General features: G+C 40.4%; 1 protein-coding gene across 1 annotated transcript in view; it reads left to right on the top strand.

Moving 5' to 3' along the window:
* The window catches only part of poc1a (POC1 centriolar protein A), a 33,105-nt gene extending 27,882 nt beyond the window's left edge, over positions 1–5,223 (top strand). The window contains exon 11 of the mRNA XM_086041342.1: positions 4,125–5,223. Within this exon, the coding sequence (XP_085897468.1) occupies positions 4,125–4,256 (132 nt within the window). The 3' untranslated portion in view covers positions 4,257–5,223. The remainder of the gene's footprint in view (positions 1–4,124) is intronic.
* Positions 5,224–24,096: the final 18,873 nt, after the last annotated feature.

Raw genomic sequence — 24,096 nt, 5'->3', positions numbered from 1 at the left:
TGTCCTGTGCGTCAGACGTAGTGTGGACCGTACCAAAGCGACGACGAGACTTTGCATGTAACACAGGCCGGTAACGCTGAAGGCGATGGGGAGTATAATGCATTCAGGAATGAAAAGAAAAACTGATTGCTCTATTTTTGGGGCATAAAGATTTGGTTCCTACCCTATATGAAAACTGCGGACCAGTATCATGTTGCTGCAGCCCGGGGACATGTGCACAATCGCTCGCACGCTCACACAAACAACATTAGTAAGGCTGAGGACTGAGGGGCCATATCAGGTTGGTAAGATAAACAGGGTATTATTGATCTAGAGAACAGAGACTGGGAGAAAAAGATATACACGCCTTTACCCTGCTTGGATGGATTGAATAACAGGAGTCGTCTGATGACCCCGAAAGAAAACGCCCCTCACCCACACACGCCCCACATCTAAGACAAGACCAAGACTGAAGACGCCAGTTTACTCCTAATTTGTTTGGCGATCATTTATTGGTGCGTTTGTTATTTTTGACAACAACCCATTGAAGTATGACGCCCCATTACTGTTTACAGGCCAGCTATCACTTCTCTACATGTATTCTCTCATGGAGTTCAAGGTAACTATAACTAATAAACATCACTACTCTTTTTTTTTTTTTTTTTTTCAAACAATCTTACAGAAGTCTAAGATAAAATCAACTACTAATGTAATTTCAATGTTAGAACATAGAAGGACTTTTCAGCCATCTTGTCTTTGGAAATGCATTTATACTTTGATCTGTGCGAGATATCACAGTAGTCCAGTACTGTTTGGACTCTTCTGGAATTCTCATGTTCTGCCAACTGTCTCAAAATTTTTGATTTGTGCATTTGGAAGGAATAACAAAGGGTGGGTAGCCCGTGACGTCTCCAAGTCCATGTTTTTAGTTAAACCTGAGACTCTCCAAACCTCACTTCAGCCTTACTTTTGTATTTTTCTAATATCGCTGGAGCATCAGTCAGATCCACTCGCAAAATACAGGCTTGCGTTTTCATTTTTATTCCATAGATCTCAATTTGCCCAGCTTCTCACAGCAATAAAAGAGGCCCGAGGCCCCCACAAGTCTGACAATAGCCTCATGGAAAAGCTCTGTTGAATATCAAACCAAAAAAATCACTGAGCACGAATCTGATTATTATCAGGGCCCACGATATCCATTCAGTGTAGGACAGTTTCATAACATAATTACTTCTGCTAACATGTTCCCTTTTGCTTCGTATGGAGTAATCAAAAAAACCTTAAGGGTCCCCTTCACTTAATTTTCTCAGTAATGAGGGCAAGTCATTTTTTTTATGCAACATGTTATGTTACCTTCAATGATTCATCACATAACTGCTTTTAAGAACGAAATCATAGAAGATTTAAAGCGTAAGTCAACTCAAACATATATTTTTTTAAGAATATATTCTTTGCAGGCCCACTAGTTCAAACACAGCATTCTGATTAATATTGTGTTTGTGAAATATGAGTTAAGCAACAAAATCCACCCGTTTTTAGCCATCTCAGGGGGCGGCCATTTTGCCACTTCTGTCTGCTGAAAAAGACATCACAACTGCTCGGGGCTCAGGTAACGACCAGTCACTGCTGATCTGTTTTCTGAAGCTGAGCTGTGATTGGTCGTTACCTGAGCAGTTGTGATGTCGACGACAGCCGGCCGGACGCCACAGGGGTTAAGCGTCTGTCACTGTTGGCCAGCGTCTTTTTGGTCTATCTAGGCCTTAAGAGCGGCTCGCGTGTCGCGGGTTGGCCAGGCCTCATATAGCGTCTCCATAGTGGCAAATGCTGCAACTGCAGTTAAAATACGTTGCTGCTGCCGCAGAGAAACATCAATCGCGCTGCGCTGAGCAACATCGCTCACTCTGGCTGGAGGCGGGCACAAAATTAGCTGCAGGCGGCTGCCTGGCATTTTTGAATGCAGGAAAAACCTTTTTTATCGGGCCACCATCTTATTTGTACATAGAGCACTTTGGACACTTTGTGTGTGAAAGTGTTGTAGCAAGAAGTGAAGCACTGTAACAAAGCTGCGGCCAATTCTCCTAATAGACAATGCTGACAAAACATGCTTCCATTTTGTAAAGGTTTTAGTAAAAACTTTATTGCAGTTAATCCTGCAAACAAGATCTTTTGTTTGAAGCATTCAAGTCGACATGTTCCTTACTGGCTGTATCGTGAGCTTCCTTGCCACACTGTGTTTGTCACCAGGCAACACAAGGGAGACATTCACAATCATGTTACTGTTTTCAGCCTCCTTGAGATGATCTCTTTTTTTTTTTTTTTTTGCAGAACCGTTGTCGTAAAAGTGCCGCCTGAGTGATTTGTGATCATTATTACACCGCCTGGCTTTGCAATGGGACACCATTGTTCTCTTGTCTTGAATATCTTCAGGCACTACTCAAAATTCAAATAACAAATCAATCAGTCAGGGCCCAAAACAAAGAAAATCAAATGAAACCAAAGCAAAATAACAGCCATCTACCCTTTTTGCTGCAGTCACAAATAATTGAATCAAACAACAGCTGAGCCTTGAACTTGCCAGACCACTGGCACCAGCAACATGTGCTTGGTTCATGAGAGAGCGCCTGGACGCTTTCTAGTCTGTTATTTACCTACTTACAGTCAATTGAAAGCATTTGGCAGGTGTAACAGAGATGTGCACAAGCCTTATACGCAAACATGGTGGAATTCATCTTTTCTCTTGAAGCTCAGGTGTTCAGACAACTCTGGTTTTGTTCTATATATAGTCACTTCACAATTTCATCTATTCAGGACCCTATTTGCTGAAAAACACACTCAGTTTCTGTTTTTGTGGTCTTTGCATAATGATCTAAGATGCCACAAGATGGCACTAAAGCCCTGGCTGATAGGAAAGTAGTAAGTGGTGTCAAGGAAGTATTTTAGAGTGATATATCTCGACTGAGTGACAAACATCTTTGTATATTGGGGAGAACCTAAGTTTAACCTGGGTTGTCAGTGGGAGTTATGGAGAGTCTTTGCCACTTGCACATTTACATGCACACTACTGGTGCATTTTTTTAAAGTCAAATAATTTATAGCCCATTTCTTTAGTAAGTTTTTGTGAGATGAGCTTAAAAATGTTATTCACGTGTTTTTGGAGCGTCATTTCTGGTATATTTACAGTTTAAGCTATTAATACATCTGATTGCAGTGCTCGGTCTTTGTTGTGGGTTCACTTTTACATTCATGTCTTTATTTTAGCTTTGTTTGGTTTCATCTTCGAATTGTTAGCAGCTTTTTTCCACTTATGACCGTTAAGAATGTCTGATCGTCGCTAAATAATGATATGTAAATGTCAATAGTAGGGGTGCAACAAAAAACGTTTTGAACCGGAAAACCGTTTTTTGATTCAAAAGGTGCAAGTGCATCGAATTGAATCTAATCGTTCCACTTTTAAATGTATCGCGATACGTATGGAATCGTCTTTTATTGGAGAGATATATCTCAGAAGGAATCGGCACATTTACAGTACTGACAAATTCATTCAAATGTGTGTAAAATAACAACAAAAAAGTAATTTCATCATACACCATCGAGCTGAGCCATACTATATCGAATCGAATCGTAATCTCACCGAACCGAATCATTCCACTTTCAAATCGAACCGTCCTTGAATCGTTTCGCACCTAACTTATCGAAAACCGTATCAAATTGTCTTTTGTGGAGAAATTCACACCCCCTAGTCAATAGACAATCAAGGTTTACGTGATATGATGGCAACTGACAATATTTCCTATCGGAAGAATTTTTTTGAAATGAGAACAACTTGAATTGTGTTTGTCTTTGGAGTTTCCAATGCAGTCTGCCGATGCTGCTGATTACGCCGATCCATATTGCATCTGTTCTCGAGTGTCTTGTGCCAGGCAGAAGCAGACCTTTTCGAAGCAATATTGTTTCGCACTCACGACACCTCAAAAGTACACAGACTGCCTCATTCACACTCACACAATTGCGGCCATTATTTGTCCATCACTGTCACGCTGGCGCTGCACGTCCTTGTCTGACATGCCTCTTCTGTCCTCTGTCTATCCATCTCCTTCCTTCCCTCTTCGTCTCGCTTCCCTTCCCCCTCCTCCTTGTCCGTCCAGACGGTGTCCATCTTGGAACAGCGGCTGACGCTGACCGAAGACAAGCTGAAGGAGTGTTTACAGAACCAGGTGGCGTCTCGCGCGCAAACGTTCCCAGACGAGGCAAGCTGGACACCGGCCGCCCCGTACTGAGCCCCGCCGCTTGCCGATCCAAACCGCGGAGACGCTTGAGACGTGGCGGGGACAAATGTTGCACAGGTGGTTGCTTGCGAGTGTGCTGAGAGAGCGTCTCATTTCTGCTGATGAAGTGTGTTAGCAGCAGGCGGCGTTTTCCTACTTGCCTATGCGACGCACGTCTGTCTTTTAGCTGTGTGTTTTGGGGCACAGAATGGCAATTGCAAGCTGCACTTCATCATCGAAGCGCAAACGTCAAATTGATGCCTCGTTCACTTTTTTAAAAATTTGTCCTGGTCTCGTCTCATCGTCTTTCAAACGTAACGTATCATAGGAAGACCGATTCTGTGTCACATGTCCTAGGGTGCTACGCCACTTATATGGTCGGTCGTATTTTATTTCAGAAATGTAAAAGTCTCTAGGTTTCTTAAAGAATATGCCTGTGAATTACTTTTGTCAAAACTCGACACCACCCACCCCCGCCCCCCCAACAACCCCACAGATGGAGAATCATAGATCCTTACACCTGATTTCTTAACTTGCCCCTTGGTTGGCCCTGTCTTATGCAAACGGTCGACTTTAGGCCTATACCCTGTCCTGTATACTGGTGGGTCATGGCGGGTCCAGCTTGTGTTACCATGGCAACTCACGAGAGCAGACCCCCGTAAAGACAACAGATTTGTTTTTATTCGTAGAGGTAGCCTTTCATACAGTACACTGTGTGTATGTAACTAATTGTTAATGTATGAGCCATTAATCCAAAAATATTATTGGCTCATAGTAGTAGTTCCATATGTCCTGTTTAAGTGAAAGTGAATCTCAAGGTGGTTTTGTATATTTTTATTTGCTTTCTATACTTTGCCTACAACAACGTGACTTTTACTGTTGTAGTTGAACCATCATGTTATTGTTTTTTTTTTTTTTTTTTTTTTTAAATTCCCTCTCCTAGTTGAAATTAAAGAGACTCCAGATGCTCTTTTCATAACTCTCTGGGAGTCTATTTGTTGTCATTGCTTTTGCCAGGGCAATGATGTCATCAGCAGTCCCGCTTTTACGGGGACTATTTCCTCCACCGACTGGTCCCCGGAGCCAAAGCGGTTGTCCGGCACATTGTGACTTTCCTTTGTTTTGTTGTCTTTAGCAGAGATATGGACAGCGTGAGTCGTGAGTTTTGTCATCCCAAGCGCCTGGTGAGTCACTTTCACCTCCTCCTTTGCCAGATTTTTGGAGCTGCCGTGCATTCGGCCATCCTTCCGCCAAGTGCTACGCTACAGCACGGCAAGTTCGGTTTCCCTTGGGGTGCGGTGTGTAGGCAGGGTAGTAGAGCAACATACACATCACTTGTTATCAAACTTAAGGGGAATTTCTTTACAGTATATTCTATCTGGCTCCACTAGTCTAAACATGATATTCTGATTAATATAGTGTTTGTGGAATATGAATTAAGCAGCAAAATGAACCTGTTTTTATCCATCACAGGAGGCGGCCATTTTGCCATTTGTTTAGTAAAAAGTTATGTAATGGTTGATCGAAAATCGATTTAAACTCCTTAAACTATGCATCAGTGTAAAAAATACGAGAATCGATATCGAAATTTTGATCACAAAAGGATTTGTAATGATAATAATCCAATCTAGTGTACATGTATTGTCATGTTTAGTTCTGGCACTAACAAAACACTGATAAGACAAAATGTAGTCAAACAGTCAAAATTATTAGTTCATTTTCATTTTTTGGGGATAAAGTTACAAAAAGTTACAAGGACAAAATACAGATGCTAAAATAAAAACCTTTGTTGTAAAATTAGTCATTCATTTTGTAAAAAAAAAAAAAAAAAAAAAAAAAAAAAACCCAAAAAAATCGAATCGAAGCTTGAGTGAATCGTTACATTCCTATAGTGGAAACTAAGAATCCCCAAATCCTTTAAGTTTCATTCCACTATTATGCACAACCTGGCTGCTTTTGCTAAAATCAGCACTTTTATTTTTAGTAGCCTCAATGGAAATGAGCTTGAGGTTACACTCACAGACACATCAGTATTTTTTTTTTTTTTTTAACTCATGGAACAAATGACTTGACGCAGAACACGGTGGTCCGGGTCCCAGGTCAGTCCCGAGAGCGGCGTGTGGCGTCACGAGAGGAAGCGGGGGAACGTATTAATGACTGACTTCTTTTAAAAGAAGCCAGCGCGGCCTCTCTTGCACCCGTGGAAAAAGAAGTAAAACACAACCTGAGTTCTGGAGTTGTGCTGCAGGGCCCACTCTCTTCCTTCCTGTCTGGGGCATTCTCAGACACACACACAGAAAACACGTCTCCCTTCAGTAACTATGGGCCTCTAGCAGATGGCCTGCCAGGAGCTCTTGTCGAGGAGGGGGTTCATCCGTTTCTAGGTGCATGGCCTGTATTCACTTTGGGGCGGACTCTGAGGGCAACAATTCTCAGCAAACTTACTGTTATTGTACATTTAGTTGCTGTATCTGACACCCTTCTGTTATTTGGTTGTCATCTCCTGCTAATCCAGTATTTAAAAAAAAAATTTAAAACAGGGCTATCTTCTGTCTGCTACAGGTTAGTCATTTTAATGACGATGTTGACGGTGGTGTGGATGTTGGTGCTTTCCTGACAAGTGTAGGTGTACAAAATGTCTGCAAAAGTAAGTAAAACGAGTCTTGAGAGTAGGCCTCAGTAATATGTGGGCCATATGTGGCCTACAAGTGTGTGTGGGAGGGGGGTTGGTGAGTCTACGAGGAGAACATCTGGATATGTTTTGCCTTGTAAGCTGTGGTTGCCGCCACTGCTCGCCCGCGCGTGTGTGTCTGTGTGTGTGTGAGTGTGCGTGAGCATGTTAGTGTTTTCCTGGTTCAGTGTGTCAGGGCTTTGTACTCTTCCCATCTTTTTGTTTACTAAGCTGTCATCATTAGGACATTAGAGACAATTCGGCAGTCCCGCTCAGTTTCTCCCTCTGCTGCAGGTACAATTCTCGTTGTAATGCGGAAGAAAAACAAAGTGATCTTTTCCCAAACACATCAATAGCTGAAGTGTATTCTTAGACATAGGAGTTCTAGTAGCCACTTATAATTTGTCTTTCAGAGCAAAACACAGAATTTGCAGCTGTATTTTCTTTCCTTTTTTTTTTGTCGGATGGGAAAAAACAGTGAGGCGAGTACACAGTCACAGAACTGTGCTTGCAAGTTAATTGCAATGAGTACCAGTGCTAAATTGTCTAAATGCCAGTTTGGAACCTCTTAGGTCGGGTGGAGGCCGTTTTTTTGCCATTGGAAATAATCAATAAATGATTCTGTTTCAAAGTCAGGACATCAAGTGTCAGAATAGGTCGACTACTGTTAATATTAAAATGGAGTTTGCAGTGATTTAAAAAAGAAAAAAAAACACATTTTGTCATGTGTTAATCCTGTATAACCTGACAGTAGAATATTGTTAAAATCTTTATTTGGGGAAAATTATCCCTCTCTGGCAGCATCTTATACCTCCAATTTAATTTTTAATTATTTCTTAACTTAAAATGTCATGTATAAAACAAACCAATCACTGAGTGTACAAAGAAGGCTCGGGTGAAGGATGCGTCAGTCATTTGCCTACCCTCAGCGCAGCTCACAGAGACTCTAGAAAAGCAGAAAATTATAGTTTCTTGGCCAATTATTTAACTCCAGTCAGTAACAAAAGTTAAAAAGAAAGAATTGGAAAACTCTCGACTTCATTTCAAGGGATATAATGTGGTGTTTGATGCTCGAACGGCTGGCCGGCTGCAACCACTGGCACCAAAGCTAAGTTGACCCCCTCTCTTATAATTTATTGATTGTATGTTCCCAAAAATACAACAACAAACCGGTAACATTTCGTTTTTTTTTTGGAAATACTCCATTATGAATAATTCATGTTAGCAATGTAGCTGCCGTAGCGTGTTGCCGTGCATGTGTGTTAGTGAGCTCGGGGGGTGTTGTTTCTCTGGGCATCACTTTGTTGTGAAATAAGGCTACATTCAAATCTTTAGCGGCTTCAGGACTACATATTCCAGTACAGAGTATATTAAGGAAAATGTGCTTTTTAATTGCGTGTGGAGTATACAAAAAAGTATGACAAGAAAAGCCATACTCAACACTGACGCCACAATGGAGGGGGCTGGGTGAGCTGTGGCTCATTTGCAGGAGACCTTTCCCCCCACAAAACAGGCTAATTTCATTGTTTTCATTTTCAAAAGGAGCCCGTAGGAGCTTGCAAAACCGCTGACAGACTAGCACCAAGATTTTGTTGATCCTGAAAGAAGGCGTCAACATTCAGCATTCATTTACAGCAGAAAAACAGCAAACCTTCACATATGGTCATTTCCTCTGTATTTTAGTCAAAAACATCCCCTAAATTGAACAGACGTGTAAAGAATTAACTGCGCGTCTGCTTGAAGTTGTGTAGATGGTGACAATGAGGACGTAGCGAGTCCGCTTACATTGCGCAATTTCCTGCGTACATTCTAGTTGATGCCGATTCTTTTCTAAGTATCGCAAAAAGCAAAGCATTTTCCTAAATGTTGTGCGACTTTAAATTCGTCAAACTGAAGCAACGTCAGGGGATTTCCGCAGATTTATGTGACATATCTGCAAGCAAAAATGCATGTCTTGACACATGCTGTGTATCTTTTTTTGTCCTGTTTGTTCTCGCTTTAAGCAATCAAGAGAAAATCCCACCTGGGATGAAAGAAGTGTGCGCTGGTGGCCACATCAAAATATCTTTCAAAGGGCTTGCATGTGCTCGGAAATATGCAGAAAGGAAACACGCACACACACGCGCAAAGACAGACCTAATGCACCAACCGCACTCAGAATAATTTAAAACAGGAAGTGCTTTTTTTTTTTTTTTTTTTACTTGATGATAGGCCTGGGTGATGTGACATTGCGATCATGTCCCTTTTCTTTTTTTTTCAAGTTAACAGCTAACATCAAGCCTTTCATTCCACTGAAGGAGCACCACCGCACGAGTGTGCAGCGTTTCCCAGTTTGAGGCGACCACCTGCCTGGTCTGAAAGTGGAAAAAACACTACACATGTTAAATCTTGAATTGGAATGAGGCGGACACGCACACTCACATGCTGCGGCTGTTTTGGTTTTGGTGGCCCTTCAGTAAGCAGGGAACAGCCTATTGGTAAAGAAGTGTGACTAAAGTGATTAAAATGATCATGAGGTATTGTGAATTACTGTACAGTGGCTTTTTGAGCTTGGTCATGGAACAAATCAAAGGGAAAAAGTGTCAGAAGTGTGCCTGAAAAATCTCAATGAGCATCTAAAAGATTAGTGCGGGTTTGTTTTTTCTTTTCTTTTTATTTATACTTTGAATTTCAATTAGATAAGCTAATGCCATGTTAGACATAGAACTACAAGAACGAATACAGTTCTTATTCTGCCAGATGTAATTATTTAATTAATTATTTTTTATGATTCAATTCATAGATTTAATATATTGTAAAGGTGAAAAAATGTATCAATTTATCGATTGTCAAATTAAACAACTGTTTTGATAAAGGACTCATGCTTTAGACACGTTGTTTAACTTTAAATTCTCCAAATCCTTAGAATTTCAGCCTCTCAACAATAAATGTTCTCCTATTTCTGTAGTCCTCCATGTCAGCAGACCGATTTTCTTTGGGTTTAATAATGGATGGCAGGGGAAAACAATAATCAACATTTTTTGTCAGTACCGGAAATCGAATTATGATCAATGTATGTTTGTGCATTTTCTGCACTTATCATTTAATTTAAAAAAAAATGTAAATATTAATCATTTATTAAAATAATCATTAGTTTCAGCAAAAATAAATAGCTAATAGGTTTTTTTTTGTTTTTTTTACATTATTTGCAATGGGAGACATTTTCAAACGAGAACATTTTGTGTTGCATTGCAGAGGTTCCACTGCATTTACAAAAAGTAATTTCAAGAAAGTCGTGTACGCTGGAAGTCATGGACAAGTATGAGTGTTACTTAAAAGTGTTGAAAGTTACGCCGTGTGGTGCACATCATGTGACATCACTGGCTGTTTTTAAAGCAGGAGAAGCCTTCTTTTTCTTGTCATCTCCTCTTGGAGCAGAGCTGGATTTGGCCAAATTCCCTAGTGCCTCATTTCCTGAGCCCCCACCACCACCACCACCACCCTCCCCCAACCCTCCACTCCACCACTTCAGTCCACTCACTGCACCCTCCTCCACTCTGGAGACTGAGCCACGCTTGTCGACAGTTGCTGAGGTTTTTGGCGCTGCGCTGCTCTCAACCCACGCCTGGGCTTGTGCTCCAAAACCATCTTTTCCATTCGCTCTCTAAGAGTGAATGGCTGGAAGCAGTACAATTACAAAGCCATTCACATGGACCTCATTTACTCAACTTCAAAGAACAACAAAATATTTTTCACCTAAATTTGGATTTCATCAACTGAAAAGTAAATTAGGGCGGCCATGAAGACAAATACCAAAACAAACACTCACAAATAAGTCGGCCTAACTTTCAATTGAACCTTTCACCAAATCACCAGTCAGTTTTCTACAGAGTCTCTTTTACTTACACATGAAGTGGAACTCATTCCAGTTGATTTGAGGAGAGAGAAATTGGGTCCACCCTGGACTGGTTGCCAGCCGTTTGCACGGTGCGCAAAACTCTAAATTCTTACTCTTCAAACCCGGATCTCCTAGCTTTTGGGTTGGAGTGAGCACTGGCTAGACTATATCAAACAATTACAAAAATAATGCGCTCATGGGGTGAATAATCAGTTCTTTATATTTTGGGGGGACATGCGGCCGTCATGCGCTGGAAAGTTGTGGCTGACGGGCTGTCATGCTCTAAAACGTAGTAGGCGACGGAGTGCCGCCGTAACACGCGGAAACGTAATCGTTGACTGGGGTGCGTGGGGACGGCTGCTGCCGTTTGGGCAAATTGACATATTTTCCCGAAATTCCCGATGGCCTCCACGCCCCTCGATAGTAGTGTAACTATTTCAATTTTCAAAAGTAATATAACTAATTTTATTTGATTACCGTATTTTGCAGACTATAAATCACACTTTTTTTTCATAGTTTGGCTGGTCCTACGACTTATACACAGATGCGACTTGTATATCATCACTTTTTTTTTCACTTTTACGTTGATGGGGTTTCCGCGTTACAGGCATCCCATTAATGTGAAAATAAAAAAAAAATGACAAAATTGGAGATGTGTGTTTGTCACAGGAGAGCGACGATATATTATAATTAGAGCTCGGATTCAAACCCAAAATTCCTGACACAGGATTCTACTTAAGGGAAGCCATTTTAAATTAAAAAGAAAAACTTTAACGTCGTAAGAAGAGGAAGATTTTGGGTGCGAGTCTTACCTCTACTGTTCTTGGTCTCGGCAATAACTTTCCCTGCAAATCGTAACACTCCAGAATGACTCATATATATTTTTTCTTCTTCATGATGCATTTTTTGAGGGGCGTGACTCATACGCCACAGCAATTTATAGTCCGAAAAATGTGGATTCCTTTTTTGAATAAGCTTTCTTAACTGTTAACCATTTTAACATTTTAAGATTGACCGTCAGTAGTTTTTATGTTTTTTATTTTAATTTTTATGTTTTATTTTTAAACTGTTAGACCAGCAGTATACATTACACGTACTGTTACATTTTTCATTGCCTTAACATTTCTTTAAACGTTGACACAATCAAAATAATTACGTTTACTGATGAATCGACATCCATATCATTGATAATACGGGTTTTTTTGGGGGCGAAAATTTCCTCCCAGTAATGTAATGGATTATGTAATTCATTACTCCCCAACCCTGTTGCTACCTTTCATTGTAAAATTTAAGGAGGGATGTTCCCTAGTTGACAGACTTTAGCGATTTGTCTATCTGCCCTTGAATGTTTGAAATGCTGGGAAATCCATGAAACAAGGCGGGACCATGAGTGAAGAAACCCCTTGTAAGAAAACCTATCGCTCTCAAAAAGGGGACGTCTAGTCACTAACGTCAGTGCAGTTGTGTCAACCATATTCCTGATTTAACGCACTTCGGTCCACACATTTGTCCTGCCGTGCCGCTTGAAAGCACTTCAGGCGGCAGGCTGTGCAAATGTGCTGGCAGACTGAAAATTGATGACCACACTTGACAACAGATCCAACCCATAAAACAAACCTTCCGATAAGTCGGCCAACACCTGCTTCCCTCCCTCCACCTACGCCTCACCTCATCTCCTCGCCATACTAAAGGTCAGGCACTCGCTCATATAATACAGGGCAGGGCATCCTCGCAGCAACAACAAAAAAAAAAGCCAGACACCTTTCACTAATTAAAGGAATATTTCTACATGTTTTGAATGAACCCACCACAATTACTCAATCTTAGATTAGTGATTATCCACCTGGATTAACGCAGCATTAGTCTGCAACTCTGCATCCAGGACTGTCACATTTCATAACAACCCCCTACATCTTTTAAAATTGAGTCCATCTATTGAAATGATTAAATAGTGTTATTATTATAATATTAGAAAGACTCAATCCTTTAAGAGGATGAATTAAAACACTTTTGAAAGTTGTGTGAGCGGGTATTGCTGGTGCACCTAAATGAGCAGCTGAGCAACATTGTTGTGTAACGTAGCAGTGAGGCCTTAATTAAAAGTGCTGCTTGAATGTTGAGACTGAAGTGATCATTAAGAGTGGCCCTGGGGGCCATGAATCTTTGACCATTCAGGCCATATCTCCTTCAGTTGTCATGGTAACATAACAAGGTGAGGAGCTGTCTGTGTATGTGTGTGTTTTTTCCTCTCCAACTTGATTTGATTAAAAAAAAAAAAAAGATAAACGTTGAAATAAAGGCCTGTCTGTCAGTTAAAACGGCAACTCGTTCAATGTTGTTTTTGGTGTCTGCAGGTTAGATGAGTCGCTCTCTCTTTATTAACACTGACACCTCCTCCTGTGTTTCAGGCCATTCCAGGGTTTCTTTACTCACTGTCGACTCTGTGGTGTCACTCGCACCAAAAGGTGTAAATACACTTAACGGTTACATAAAACAAAAATAACCAAAGCATATCATCAGAGAAAGTACTTTGGTAGTATGTGACACTGTACTTTATTTAGTTACCCCCAAACGATGATTCTATTGGCTAACCCTAAACAGCGAAGCAATCCCTTCAGCTTCTATTGTTACCCAAGTATAATTGCTTAATTAATATTGACTGGTTGTCAGATTATTCATCAAAAATGCCAATGTGCTTGCTAGAAATTGTGGATTTTCAGTAAACCAGGTCACATTAATCTGCAAAGGGTGATTCGAGGCAAAGTGACTCATCTTGATTGTAGGGATGTTATGATTCATCAAAAATCAATTCAAACAGCTTAAAATATGCATCGATGAAAATAATAAAAGAATTGATATCGAAATTTTGATCACAAAAGCATTTGTAATGATATATAGTCAAATAAATCTATTGTACATTTATTGTCATGTTCAGTTCTAGCACCAACAAAACACTGATGAAAAACAGACAAAAGTGTAGTTAAACATGTTTCTTTTGTAATGTTACAAAAATGTACTGTTTGTAACAGGGACAAAATGCAGATGTTAAAATAAAAATATACAAATTTAAAACATTTTTTGGTTATAAAATGAGTGATTCATTTTATTCAAAAGGATTTATTTTTTTTAAATCGAATCGAAATCGGGAACCGAAAATTGAACCGAATTGGGGCATGAGTGAATCGTTACATCCCTACTTGATTGTGGTGTGTGTTTTTTGATAATGTTTTATTCTTATTTTCCAAAAACTTTCAAATAATACCTGCACAATTATGCTCTTAAGACAAATGATATTTAATACCATTTAGTTAAGAATGGGTTGTCCCTTAAAGTAGCATTTAAAGACGTTGGTTGACCTCCAAATGTTTCTCTGTCATAAAACCTTGATTTTCCTTTATATCTCCTGTATGTCAAAACTAAAAAAGCCAAAGAAAAAGCCAATACATCAACAACATGGATTTTGACATTAGGCGCACCTGTACAAAAACAAAAGAAAAAAACAAAAGAAAAAGCAAAACACGTAGCGTGAGTCCAGAATATGGACATTAGACAGAGTGGGATTTTTGTTGTTGTTAGTTTTTAGCGTTTTAGTTCATTGTAAAGTTGTTTAACAGGTTTGTCGTGAGGGATCTCGAGTTGTTCCACACCATACTAATCTAAGCGTGCTTTTTGTGCTGCGGCAACTTCCCCAAACTGCTTCTACCACAACTTAGTAGCATGCAATTGTCCAAAATGTCTTGGGCTACAACAATAAATTGATAGTTTTAGACGGCATGCTTGTATCCTTGCGGAAAAGGGCCCTCAACGGCTCATGAAGTTTCACAAAATCCCATGCAGATATTTATAAGTACGCTGAGACCATAAAGATGTCAAACTTTCCTGACCAGACACATCTGACACATCTTGTGTTGAAGTCAGTTAAGTGTCTAGCAAAAAATATGGGAAAAATATTTACATATAACCTTACATTTATGTCCATAGAACATGTACATGAGTATTTGTATGTTTATATATATATATATATATATATATATATATATATATATATATATATATATATATATATATATATATATATATATATATATATATATATATATATATATATATATATATATATATATTTATATATATATATATTTATATATATATATATTTTTATATATATATATATTTATATATATATATATTTATATATATATATATTTTTATATATATATATATATATATATATATATATATATATATATATATATATTTGTTGCGGTTATATCGTAATTCGAAATATTCAGAACAGCTCGCTCCAGATACATTTTGGGAAATAGGCGGCAGATAAAATTTTAATTTCACATTTTATGTACTTCTGCAGTTAAAATGTAAACTATCCACATATGTCCCATTTAAAACCAGGAAAAGTCCTCGAAATGTATTCCCATGATTTCCATTCAGTCAGCTCCATCGTGCTTATATCATCGCTTGTGTGCGTGTGTGGTTTCCAACAGAGCTCGTTTCTCCAGCATCGGGAGTTCGTCTCTTTTGTCTTTCTAGTTTGATCTCTGGTAATAAATTCAGTCGAGAGACTTGATTCCCATCGAGAGAGGGTTCACGTTGCAAGCACGTGACAAACACACACGCATACTTCAAGGAGGGTCTGCGATGTTGATGAAAAATTCATAGCTTTGAATATTCTCCTTTGGAATTCCTGAAGACTGAACACTTCATCGACATTTTGCCCGACAGTCGCACTCTCGAAATGATTTCACCTGCGATCCTGTGCGACTGGTGTCGTGCACATGAGTCACTGTTCACTGAGTGAAACTATAGACTGCTACATTAGCTTCAGGCGCTTGCCAGCGAGCCATATTGTATACTTGTCGCTCGGAATTAAACCCATCCATTTTCCAAACGGGGTTAAACTCCAAATTCAAGTTATTAGCAAGAATAGAAATAACTTTGTTCAATTAACTTGCAATTAACTTCCTTATCAGACGTCTTATGCCAAACAACACTGTGTAATCATTTAGGTTGCTTTTAACATGTGGAAAACAGTCTCTTGCATAAGCCGGTCTCGACAAATACAACCTGACACATTTCCTAGAAACAATTTGTACGTGTGTGGCGGCGAAGGAAGTGGCAGCGGAAGCGGCAGCGTTAGTGTGGGCGAGCGGCGTCCACCTAGTCAATCACTCAAACCGCTGCCGAAGCAAGATCTCAGATAAAGACTGAGGTGTCATTGCTGTCGTGCTGCACATTTGGATCATAATAGAAGGCAATTACTGGCCTCTTGACTCCAAGTTCACTTTGACCTGTACAGACAATGTCTTTGTAATTTTAACAAAGAGTTAGTAAAAGCTAGACAACCACACTTTTCTGAAATCATTAGTAAGAACCTAAACAATACACGCACTCTATTTGCTATGGTCGACAAACTCACAAATCCATCCATCCATTATCTATACCGCTTGTCCTCACAAGGGTCGCGGGGAGTGCTGGAGCCTATCCCAGCGGTCTTCGGGCAGTAGGCGGGGGACACCCCGAATTGGTTGCCAGCCAATCGCAGGGCACACAGAGACAAACACCCGCACTCACGATCACACCTAGAGGCAATTTAGAGTGTCCAATCAACTTGTTTTTGGAATGTGGGAGGAAACCGGAGTACCCGGAGAAAACCCACGCAGGCACAGGGAGAACATGCAAACTCCACACAGGGAGGCCGGAGCCGAGATCGAACCCACGACCTCTGAACTGTGAGGCGGATGTGCGACTCACAGATCCCCCAAATGAAATAGCTCCTGAACTCTCAACACATAAATGCAATGAATTTGCCTGCTTCTTTGGTGAAAAAGTAAAATCCATCAGGTCAAACAAAATCACAAACCATCAAAATTCCAAAATGATGCAGCACCCAGGAATAATTCAATTACCATGACAGAATTTGATACAGTGGATCGAAAAACTGTAACAGATTTGGTTCAGCAGCTGAAACCATCAATTGGCTGCCTTGACCCATAAGCGTCTGACTTTTTCAAAACTATTGTGACATCTGTTCTAACTGAATTACAGCGAATAATCAACTGCTCACTTCGGTCAGGCAAGTTTCCTAAACCCTTGAAAGTAGCTGCCTTGAAGCCCCTTCTTAAAATGAGAACGCTGGGTGGACTCCTTGTTAGTAAATTATAGACCAATCTCAAACCTTCCGTTCGTATCAAAGATTGTCGAGAAAGTGGTTTTTAATCAACTCAGCAAATTCTTGAACTCAAATGGACATTTTGATCAATTCCAATCAGGATTCCGACCTCATCACAGTACAGAAACAGCTCTTAATCAAAGTACTAAATTATCTAATTTTGAACACTGACGCAGGGAAGGTGTCTTATTCGATCTCAGTGCAGCATTTGATACAACTGATCATAACATACTGGTGCACGGTCGCTGATGGTGTAGTGGTACACGCGCCTCAGTTGTGTGCGGGCAGCGTGGGATCGGTTCCCGCTCAATGACTCTGTTTGTGTGTGTGTGCCCTGCGACTGGCTGGCGACCAGTTCGGGGTGTAGTCTGCCTTTCGCCCATTGTCAGCTGGGATAGGCTCCAGTGCCACCTCGCGACCCTGTACAGGATAAGCGGTGTGGAAGATGACAAAACATACTGTTGAACAGGTTGGAAACCTGGGTGGGATTAAATGGAACAGTCCTAAAATGGTTTAGGTTTTACTTAGAGGAAAGGAGTTACTTTGTGACCATTGGAAGGTTTGAATCAGATCGGATGGCCATGACATGGGGTTCCTTAGGAGTCAGTCCTTGGGCTACTTCTGGTCAGTCTGTATATGTTACCTTTGGGTCAAACGCTTCAAAACACCAATTGTGGCTATCACAGTTATGCAGATGACACACAGCTATATATATCAATGTCCCCAAATGACACCAGTTCAATCAGTGTATTGTGTCACTGTCTAGAGCAAATGAACAACTGGATGAACCAAAATGTCCTTCAGCTAAACCAAAACAAAACAGCGGTAATTGTTTTCCCGCAATAAAGAAAAGAGGATTGCTGTTAGAGTCGCTGTCTTTAGAAACCAAAGACCAAGTCCAAAATCTTGCGGTGGCGATAGACTCAGACCTGACTTTCAGCAATCATATAAAATCAATCACTAAAACAGCCTTTTACCATCTGAAAAACATATCCAGACAGAAAGGTTGCATGCTCCAAGCAGACCAGTAGAAACTTATCCATGTTTTCATCTCCAGTAGACTTGATTATTGTAACGGCCTTCTTACTGGTCTCCCTCAAAAGAAAGTCAAACAGCTGCAGCTCATTCAGAACTCTGCAGCTCGGGTTCCCACCAGAACAAAGAGATCAGAACATATTACTCCAGTCCTAAAGTTAAACATTGAGTTGCCTTGTGTATGAATATATAAATATAATATAATATATAAATAAAACTGCCTTGCCTTGCCTTGACAAACCCAACGCACGAATCCTGCCTTGACCTCAGCAAAGTGGCATCGCAGGGAGTCAAATCCAATTGGTAAAATGTGACAAAGAACATCTTAATCTGTGAGGTAAAGGTGTTGGATGTCACAAAATGCAGCAAATATCACATCGGTGCTTGTTAGTGCACAGAGCCTCTGCCTCACGTCCTACAATTTGAATGGACTCTGGACACTAGTGATTTTCAAATTGTGGTACTGTACGAGTACCACTACTGCTAGGCGAAAGAGTCACTGCCTACGTACAGTTAAGATGAATTTAACCTTTTAGGAGAATACGTGCTTGAAAAAGTGGTTGGTTTTTTTTCAACTTTTATTTAAGTACAATTTTTATTTTACTTTTATATGCAGTACATTTTAATGGAATTATTTTAAGTAGTGTTTTTTTGGATTTCCTTGTATTTAAAACTAGAGTTTGTGGTCCTTTTTCTAGCCTGACTTCACTCCTCCATCCACACCTCACGTGTGCGCGACAGCACGCCAAGGCAGCTACACTGCTAGCATGACTTGTTTATGATTGAGTAATGCCAAAAATGAAATGTTACAAGTTTGGTGCTATATTTTTGAGAATGTACAATCAAATAAAACATGAGAGGGGTGGTTAACTTACCTGATGACCCCATGGGAACGGTCACACAAGCGCTTGTGGTCGCAGCCGTTTGCAGTCATTCGCGCATCAAACACCACATTATATTCCTTGACGTGAAGTAAGGATTTTTTTCATTTCCTTCTTTTTAACTTTTGTTTCTAACTGGAGTGAAATATCTAGCCAAGATACAATAATCTCCTTTGCAAGAGCCTCCGTGATATTTCTGCCGTCTTCATGTGGATGCAGTATTCTTAGACCCCTTGATACTCAACCATAAATTATATATTAACTGCATATTTAAAGAATAAATATACAATTGATCTGAATGCAAACTCTGAAAGACTCTTAAGTAAAATAGATCCAATTCTTACAGTCGCCATGAATCAAAACCTTTACTTTCACTCCATAGCAAGCAAACAACATGACTGAGAAGTCATTGTTTATTGTACCATCCACAGTCATGGTTTCATGAAATTAAATGCACACATATACCAACCCTGCACACACGCTCAGAAGCAGGAACAAACCTAAGTAAAAAGCAACATTTACAATTGTGAAGAATTTACATGTTTGTGTCATTGTGATTTTTAGATATGATTTGAATGAATGAGCCATTGATAGCAGTATACAAAATGAAGGCGGCCGTCAGTGACGCTTGATCACTCTCATTGCCTCTTAGCTAGCAAATCACTACATGAGAGAGAAGTAGATTAGTACACAAAATCAAAGCAAGGGTGAAGAAAATGGCATTATCTAGTAAATTAGGCTCAGTAAAACTTGTGTACTTTGCTTTTTTCCCCCCGATTGATTATGAGTGTGATCGGCATAGTTGTGGATGTGAATTTGAGTGCATCTAACCCTGACTGTGGATGGTATGATAAAGAATGACGCACGCATGCACGGCCAACCCTGACTACTTCTCACTGAGGTGTAGTGTCATCTTGGGACAATTAATGCCAGGTTTCTGAACACAACCAGCAAACTCAGCAGAACCGAACGCCATTTTGACCAAGATGCTAAACTGAATTAAAAAAATAAAAATAAATAACACTTCTTTAGTCAATTTAGACAATTCCACTTTTTGCACAAAATCCTCAAGGCTCATGCAAACAGGCTCCGCCAGATGATCACCATCCCACGCCCTATAGGCGACGCTGGAACAATACATACGGAACACACGCATGCTGAGGCAGAGCGTGGTCGTGCGCAAAGTTGAAATTGTTCCCATTGGTTTGCATGCAATCGCTAACAGAGCTTGTTATGTGTGTGGACATGAGAGCCCTGAAGTTTTTCCCTCTGTCTTGTTCGTGAGTCTGTGTGTGCGTGTGTATGTTGACTGGCGAGTCAAGAGAAGCATTGTCTGCAGCTGGTGCATCCCCCCCCCCTACCCCACCCTACTCTGTGCAGCTGTGAGGAAATCAAATGCTCCTCTTTCCCCCACCCTCCTATTCTGTCACAACCTGCTGATGTCCTATGAGGTCACTCGTGGTGGAGCCTAGTGACGACCCACTGACACTGACCCCATTTAGAAACATGAGATCTCCTAAATTCACTTCTCCGCTGTGACTAGGTTTTAGCTGGTTAGTTGAAGAAAAAAATAAAACAGCGGGCAGAAACGCCACCCTCAAAATGAAGGACTTTGTTGCTGCGTAACTGCATAAACAAAAATAACGGCATGTCCATCACATCAATCCTGGACATGGTGGTGGACTGGTGTGCCACAAAACCGCAGAGGGAAAAGATGGAAAGTATGATAAATGTAGAAAATGGCATCCGCTTTAAGAAAACAAAATGATCCGCAACGGCTCAAGTAGTTGCTGTCATTTGAATAGAAACTGGACACTCACTTAAGACAACAAAACTCACTTTCCAATTTCACTTAATTGGTCTGAAATCATCTATCTATGTGAGCAACATATAGTGACAGGCAGACCAATTAAATGTTATTGCACTAGATGACAGAAAGTACAATCAGCCTGACCTAATTGACGAGTGTGTTTAGTCATGCGCCGTGAGATGTAAAATATGTCTTGGCTAAATAAAGATTTGAAAACTCTCATAAAAAGTATGGGTCATCTACTTAAAAAAAATAAACGCCTCCATTTCCCCCGTCAAAAATAAAACTTTAATTATTGTACTTCATACTCGTGCTGTTCTGTACATTCTGACATTAATGAGGTTTGAAGTCGGTTGCTAACCAAAACAGCAGCACCTAAACAGTCTCCCAGATGTCTAAACAATACAGAAAACCTTCAGTGGACGTGTCAAATTAAGGAATCTTTATGACAGGTTTCAGGATCCTCCAAAGGTCTGCAGTCAGCTGTTTTAGTCACTGATGAATATCTGTGTTACTTTGAAGCGTCCAGATGGATGGAGGTCTGGACGCTTGATAGATGTCCCAAGAAGGCTGCAAAGTCAGCAAGGAGGTGGCCCAGCGATGTTTTAGGCTGACAAAGTGGAGTGAGATTGTAGGTATTTATGGTGCCTGGCGGTGTCAAAATGACCTGCAAAATTGATGGAGTTCCTAACTGACCATTTGCTGACATGGCAAAAAAAGACCTGTGACTTCTGCACTAAAATAATTCTCAAGTGATCCCACGCTGTAAAGTACTGATACATGGAAAACAGGGGGAACCATCACAGCTCACCTGTTTTCTGGGTTTGGTTATGTAACGTTCTCAAGCTGAGCCCTTGGGCACTGTGATGTCATTTTCAGCCGACAGAGAGTGGCAGTACAAGGCAAAATGGCAGCCGACTGAGTTGGATAAAAACGAGTGGATTTTTTTCTGCTAAATTCATATACCACAAACACAATATTAATCAGAATACAAACACAATGTTAATCAGAATATTATGTTTGGACTAATAGCATGAACAGAACAAATTAAAGAACACTTTTGACTTGACTTCCTCTTTAAGACAAAGTTATGTGGTTGTTAAAACATGTAATTTTCTCATCTACAAATAAAGCCCCACTAAAGGTTGAAACTAGGCCATTATAAAAACTATTTAAAAAAGTGTATCAAACGGAGGAGTATTATGTCAACGTATACTCGCCAGTCCAGCTGCCTCACATGCTTAATTCAATTTTTGACTTGACTTTAAAAACTTGTAATGTAGCCAACAGCTCCCTGTTATGACGAGACAAGCCACCGCCGTTTGTTTTTAACCAGCTGCTGAGTTGACACATCATCCATCGTATGTATGTTTTATGCCAACCTCCCTCCCGCCTTTGATGACGCGCGCCGGGCTAAAGTTAAAGTTGCCCAGCGGCGGCGGCGCGGCCGCAGCAGTTGTTGTGCAGCGACGCGGTTGCGCTAACTGCCGCCCGTAGACCGGCAGTAACCACGTCCACAGTTTTGACCGCAGCCCCTTGCCACAGACATGCAGAGCAGCTGCCGCGGCCTCCAGTGGTGCACGATGCAAGCTTGCACTGTTTGACCCTTTAAATGACTTGCAAAGTGTATAATGACAGATCATCTCTGGCCTGTAGCTTCGGTAGACCGTGACTGTACTAAAGAGTGAGCCCCTTTTACAAAGCAAAACTGCATCCCGCAGTCAGTTCAGTGAGTCCCAACCAGTGAAACCATCAGTTGTGCCGTGGGAAATTATCCGACTTCACTGTCATTCATATAACAGAATAAATCATGGCTTCCAGCTTTATGTTCAACTAACCGAGGCTAGATTTCCCCATTGTGTAAGTAGATTTTGGAGTAACCGGAGATGAGATATTCATTATCCGTATAGTGGAAACTCAATTTAACGGTGGGAGGGGTAGACCGTTAAAAATGATTGTTTGTTAAATTTAAAAGTGAATTCAACCCAAACATTTCTTTTCCCAGAATATGTTCCATGCAGGCCCATCAGTCTAAACACGTATTGCGTTTGTGAAATATGAGAAATCCACCCGTTTTTAGCTAGCTCAGGGGGGCGGCCATTTTGTCACTTTTGTAAACTGAAGATGACATCAAAGGTGCTCCGGGCTCAGATAATGACCAATCTTGGCTCAGCTCCAGAAAACAGGTGAGCCGTGATTGGTTGTTATCTGAGCCCTGAACAACTTCGATGTCATCTTGAGTCGACAGAAGTGACAAAATGGCTGCTCCCTGAGATGGCTAAAAGTGGGTGCATTTTGCTGCTTAAGATATATTCCACAAACACAATATTAATCATAATGCTGTATTTCAACTAGTGGGCCTGCATAGAATATATTCTGTAAAAAACATGTTTGGGTTGACTTCCGCTTTCCAAAATGACTGTAGATAAAAATAAAAAAAAGCTTGAAGCTGTTTGAAAACTTTGAAAATGGATCCAAACTTACCTCACTGGTGCTTGAAGTGGATAATGGCCTGCAGCTGGTCAATCTCATGAGATGCCAGGTTGGTGCGCTTACTTTTTTCACCTCCGTTACGATTGGATGCCGCAGAGAAAGGCTTGATAAAAACCAACTGTATACATTGTACAAATAATAGCATGTTCGAGAGAAGTGTACTACATGATGAGAACTCACTCCAGTAAACAACAACCCTTGTTATGAAGAGGTAGATGCGACATGCCCCTTTCGATGCGACTGTCACCCCTACCAACGTGGCCGCCACGTCAGCACTTCTACATGCATCCTATATATCTGCGACAACACAACTGGGAAATACATGTACCAGTCTTTGTTTGTTGATTGTGCCAAAGTACCAGTAAACAACAGAGGTCAATTCTGAAACTGACAGACTTTGACAACTACTGTACAAAGGGTCGTTTTAAGCGGATTGGAAACAGAGTCGCTGGTTTTGGGTATGTATACTGTTTGTGACATTTTTGTGGAATGTCGTCAATTTTCCCTGCTGAGTTGAAAGCAACTGTCGCTCAACTACAACTACAGTATTTTATACATCACATCAGACACATCTAATATCTATCTATCTGATGCTGCAATTTTGCAGAAGCTTCATGTAAAAGAAGGTGAGGCAACCTTGAACGAAAAGGTGAAATAAATAAATAAATAAATAAAACAGCAATGGGAAGTCAGAATGCTGACCCATCTGACTGGAGCCTTTTGGGTTAGTTCTTTGAGTCACCGCGCATCATTGCTGCATCACTTTTACTTCGTGATCTCACCTTTGATCCCTTAATATTTTATTGAGCCCAAACTATGAAGAGCTCATCCAACCTGAATGCATTTTAACAATAGATTCATATATATAAATTTTTATATATATATTTATATGTGCATA

Source organism: Filicampus tigris, chromosome 9 (assembly GCF_054856515.1).
Source record: "Filicampus tigris isolate MCC_2025a chromosome 9, RoL_Ftig_1.0, whole genome shotgun sequence".
Classification (NCBI taxonomy): domain Eukaryota; kingdom Metazoa; phylum Chordata; class Actinopteri; order Syngnathiformes; family Syngnathidae; genus Filicampus; species Filicampus tigris.
Note: the sequence above shows the minus strand (reverse complement) of the source record. Positions and strands in the feature narration are given on the sequence as shown.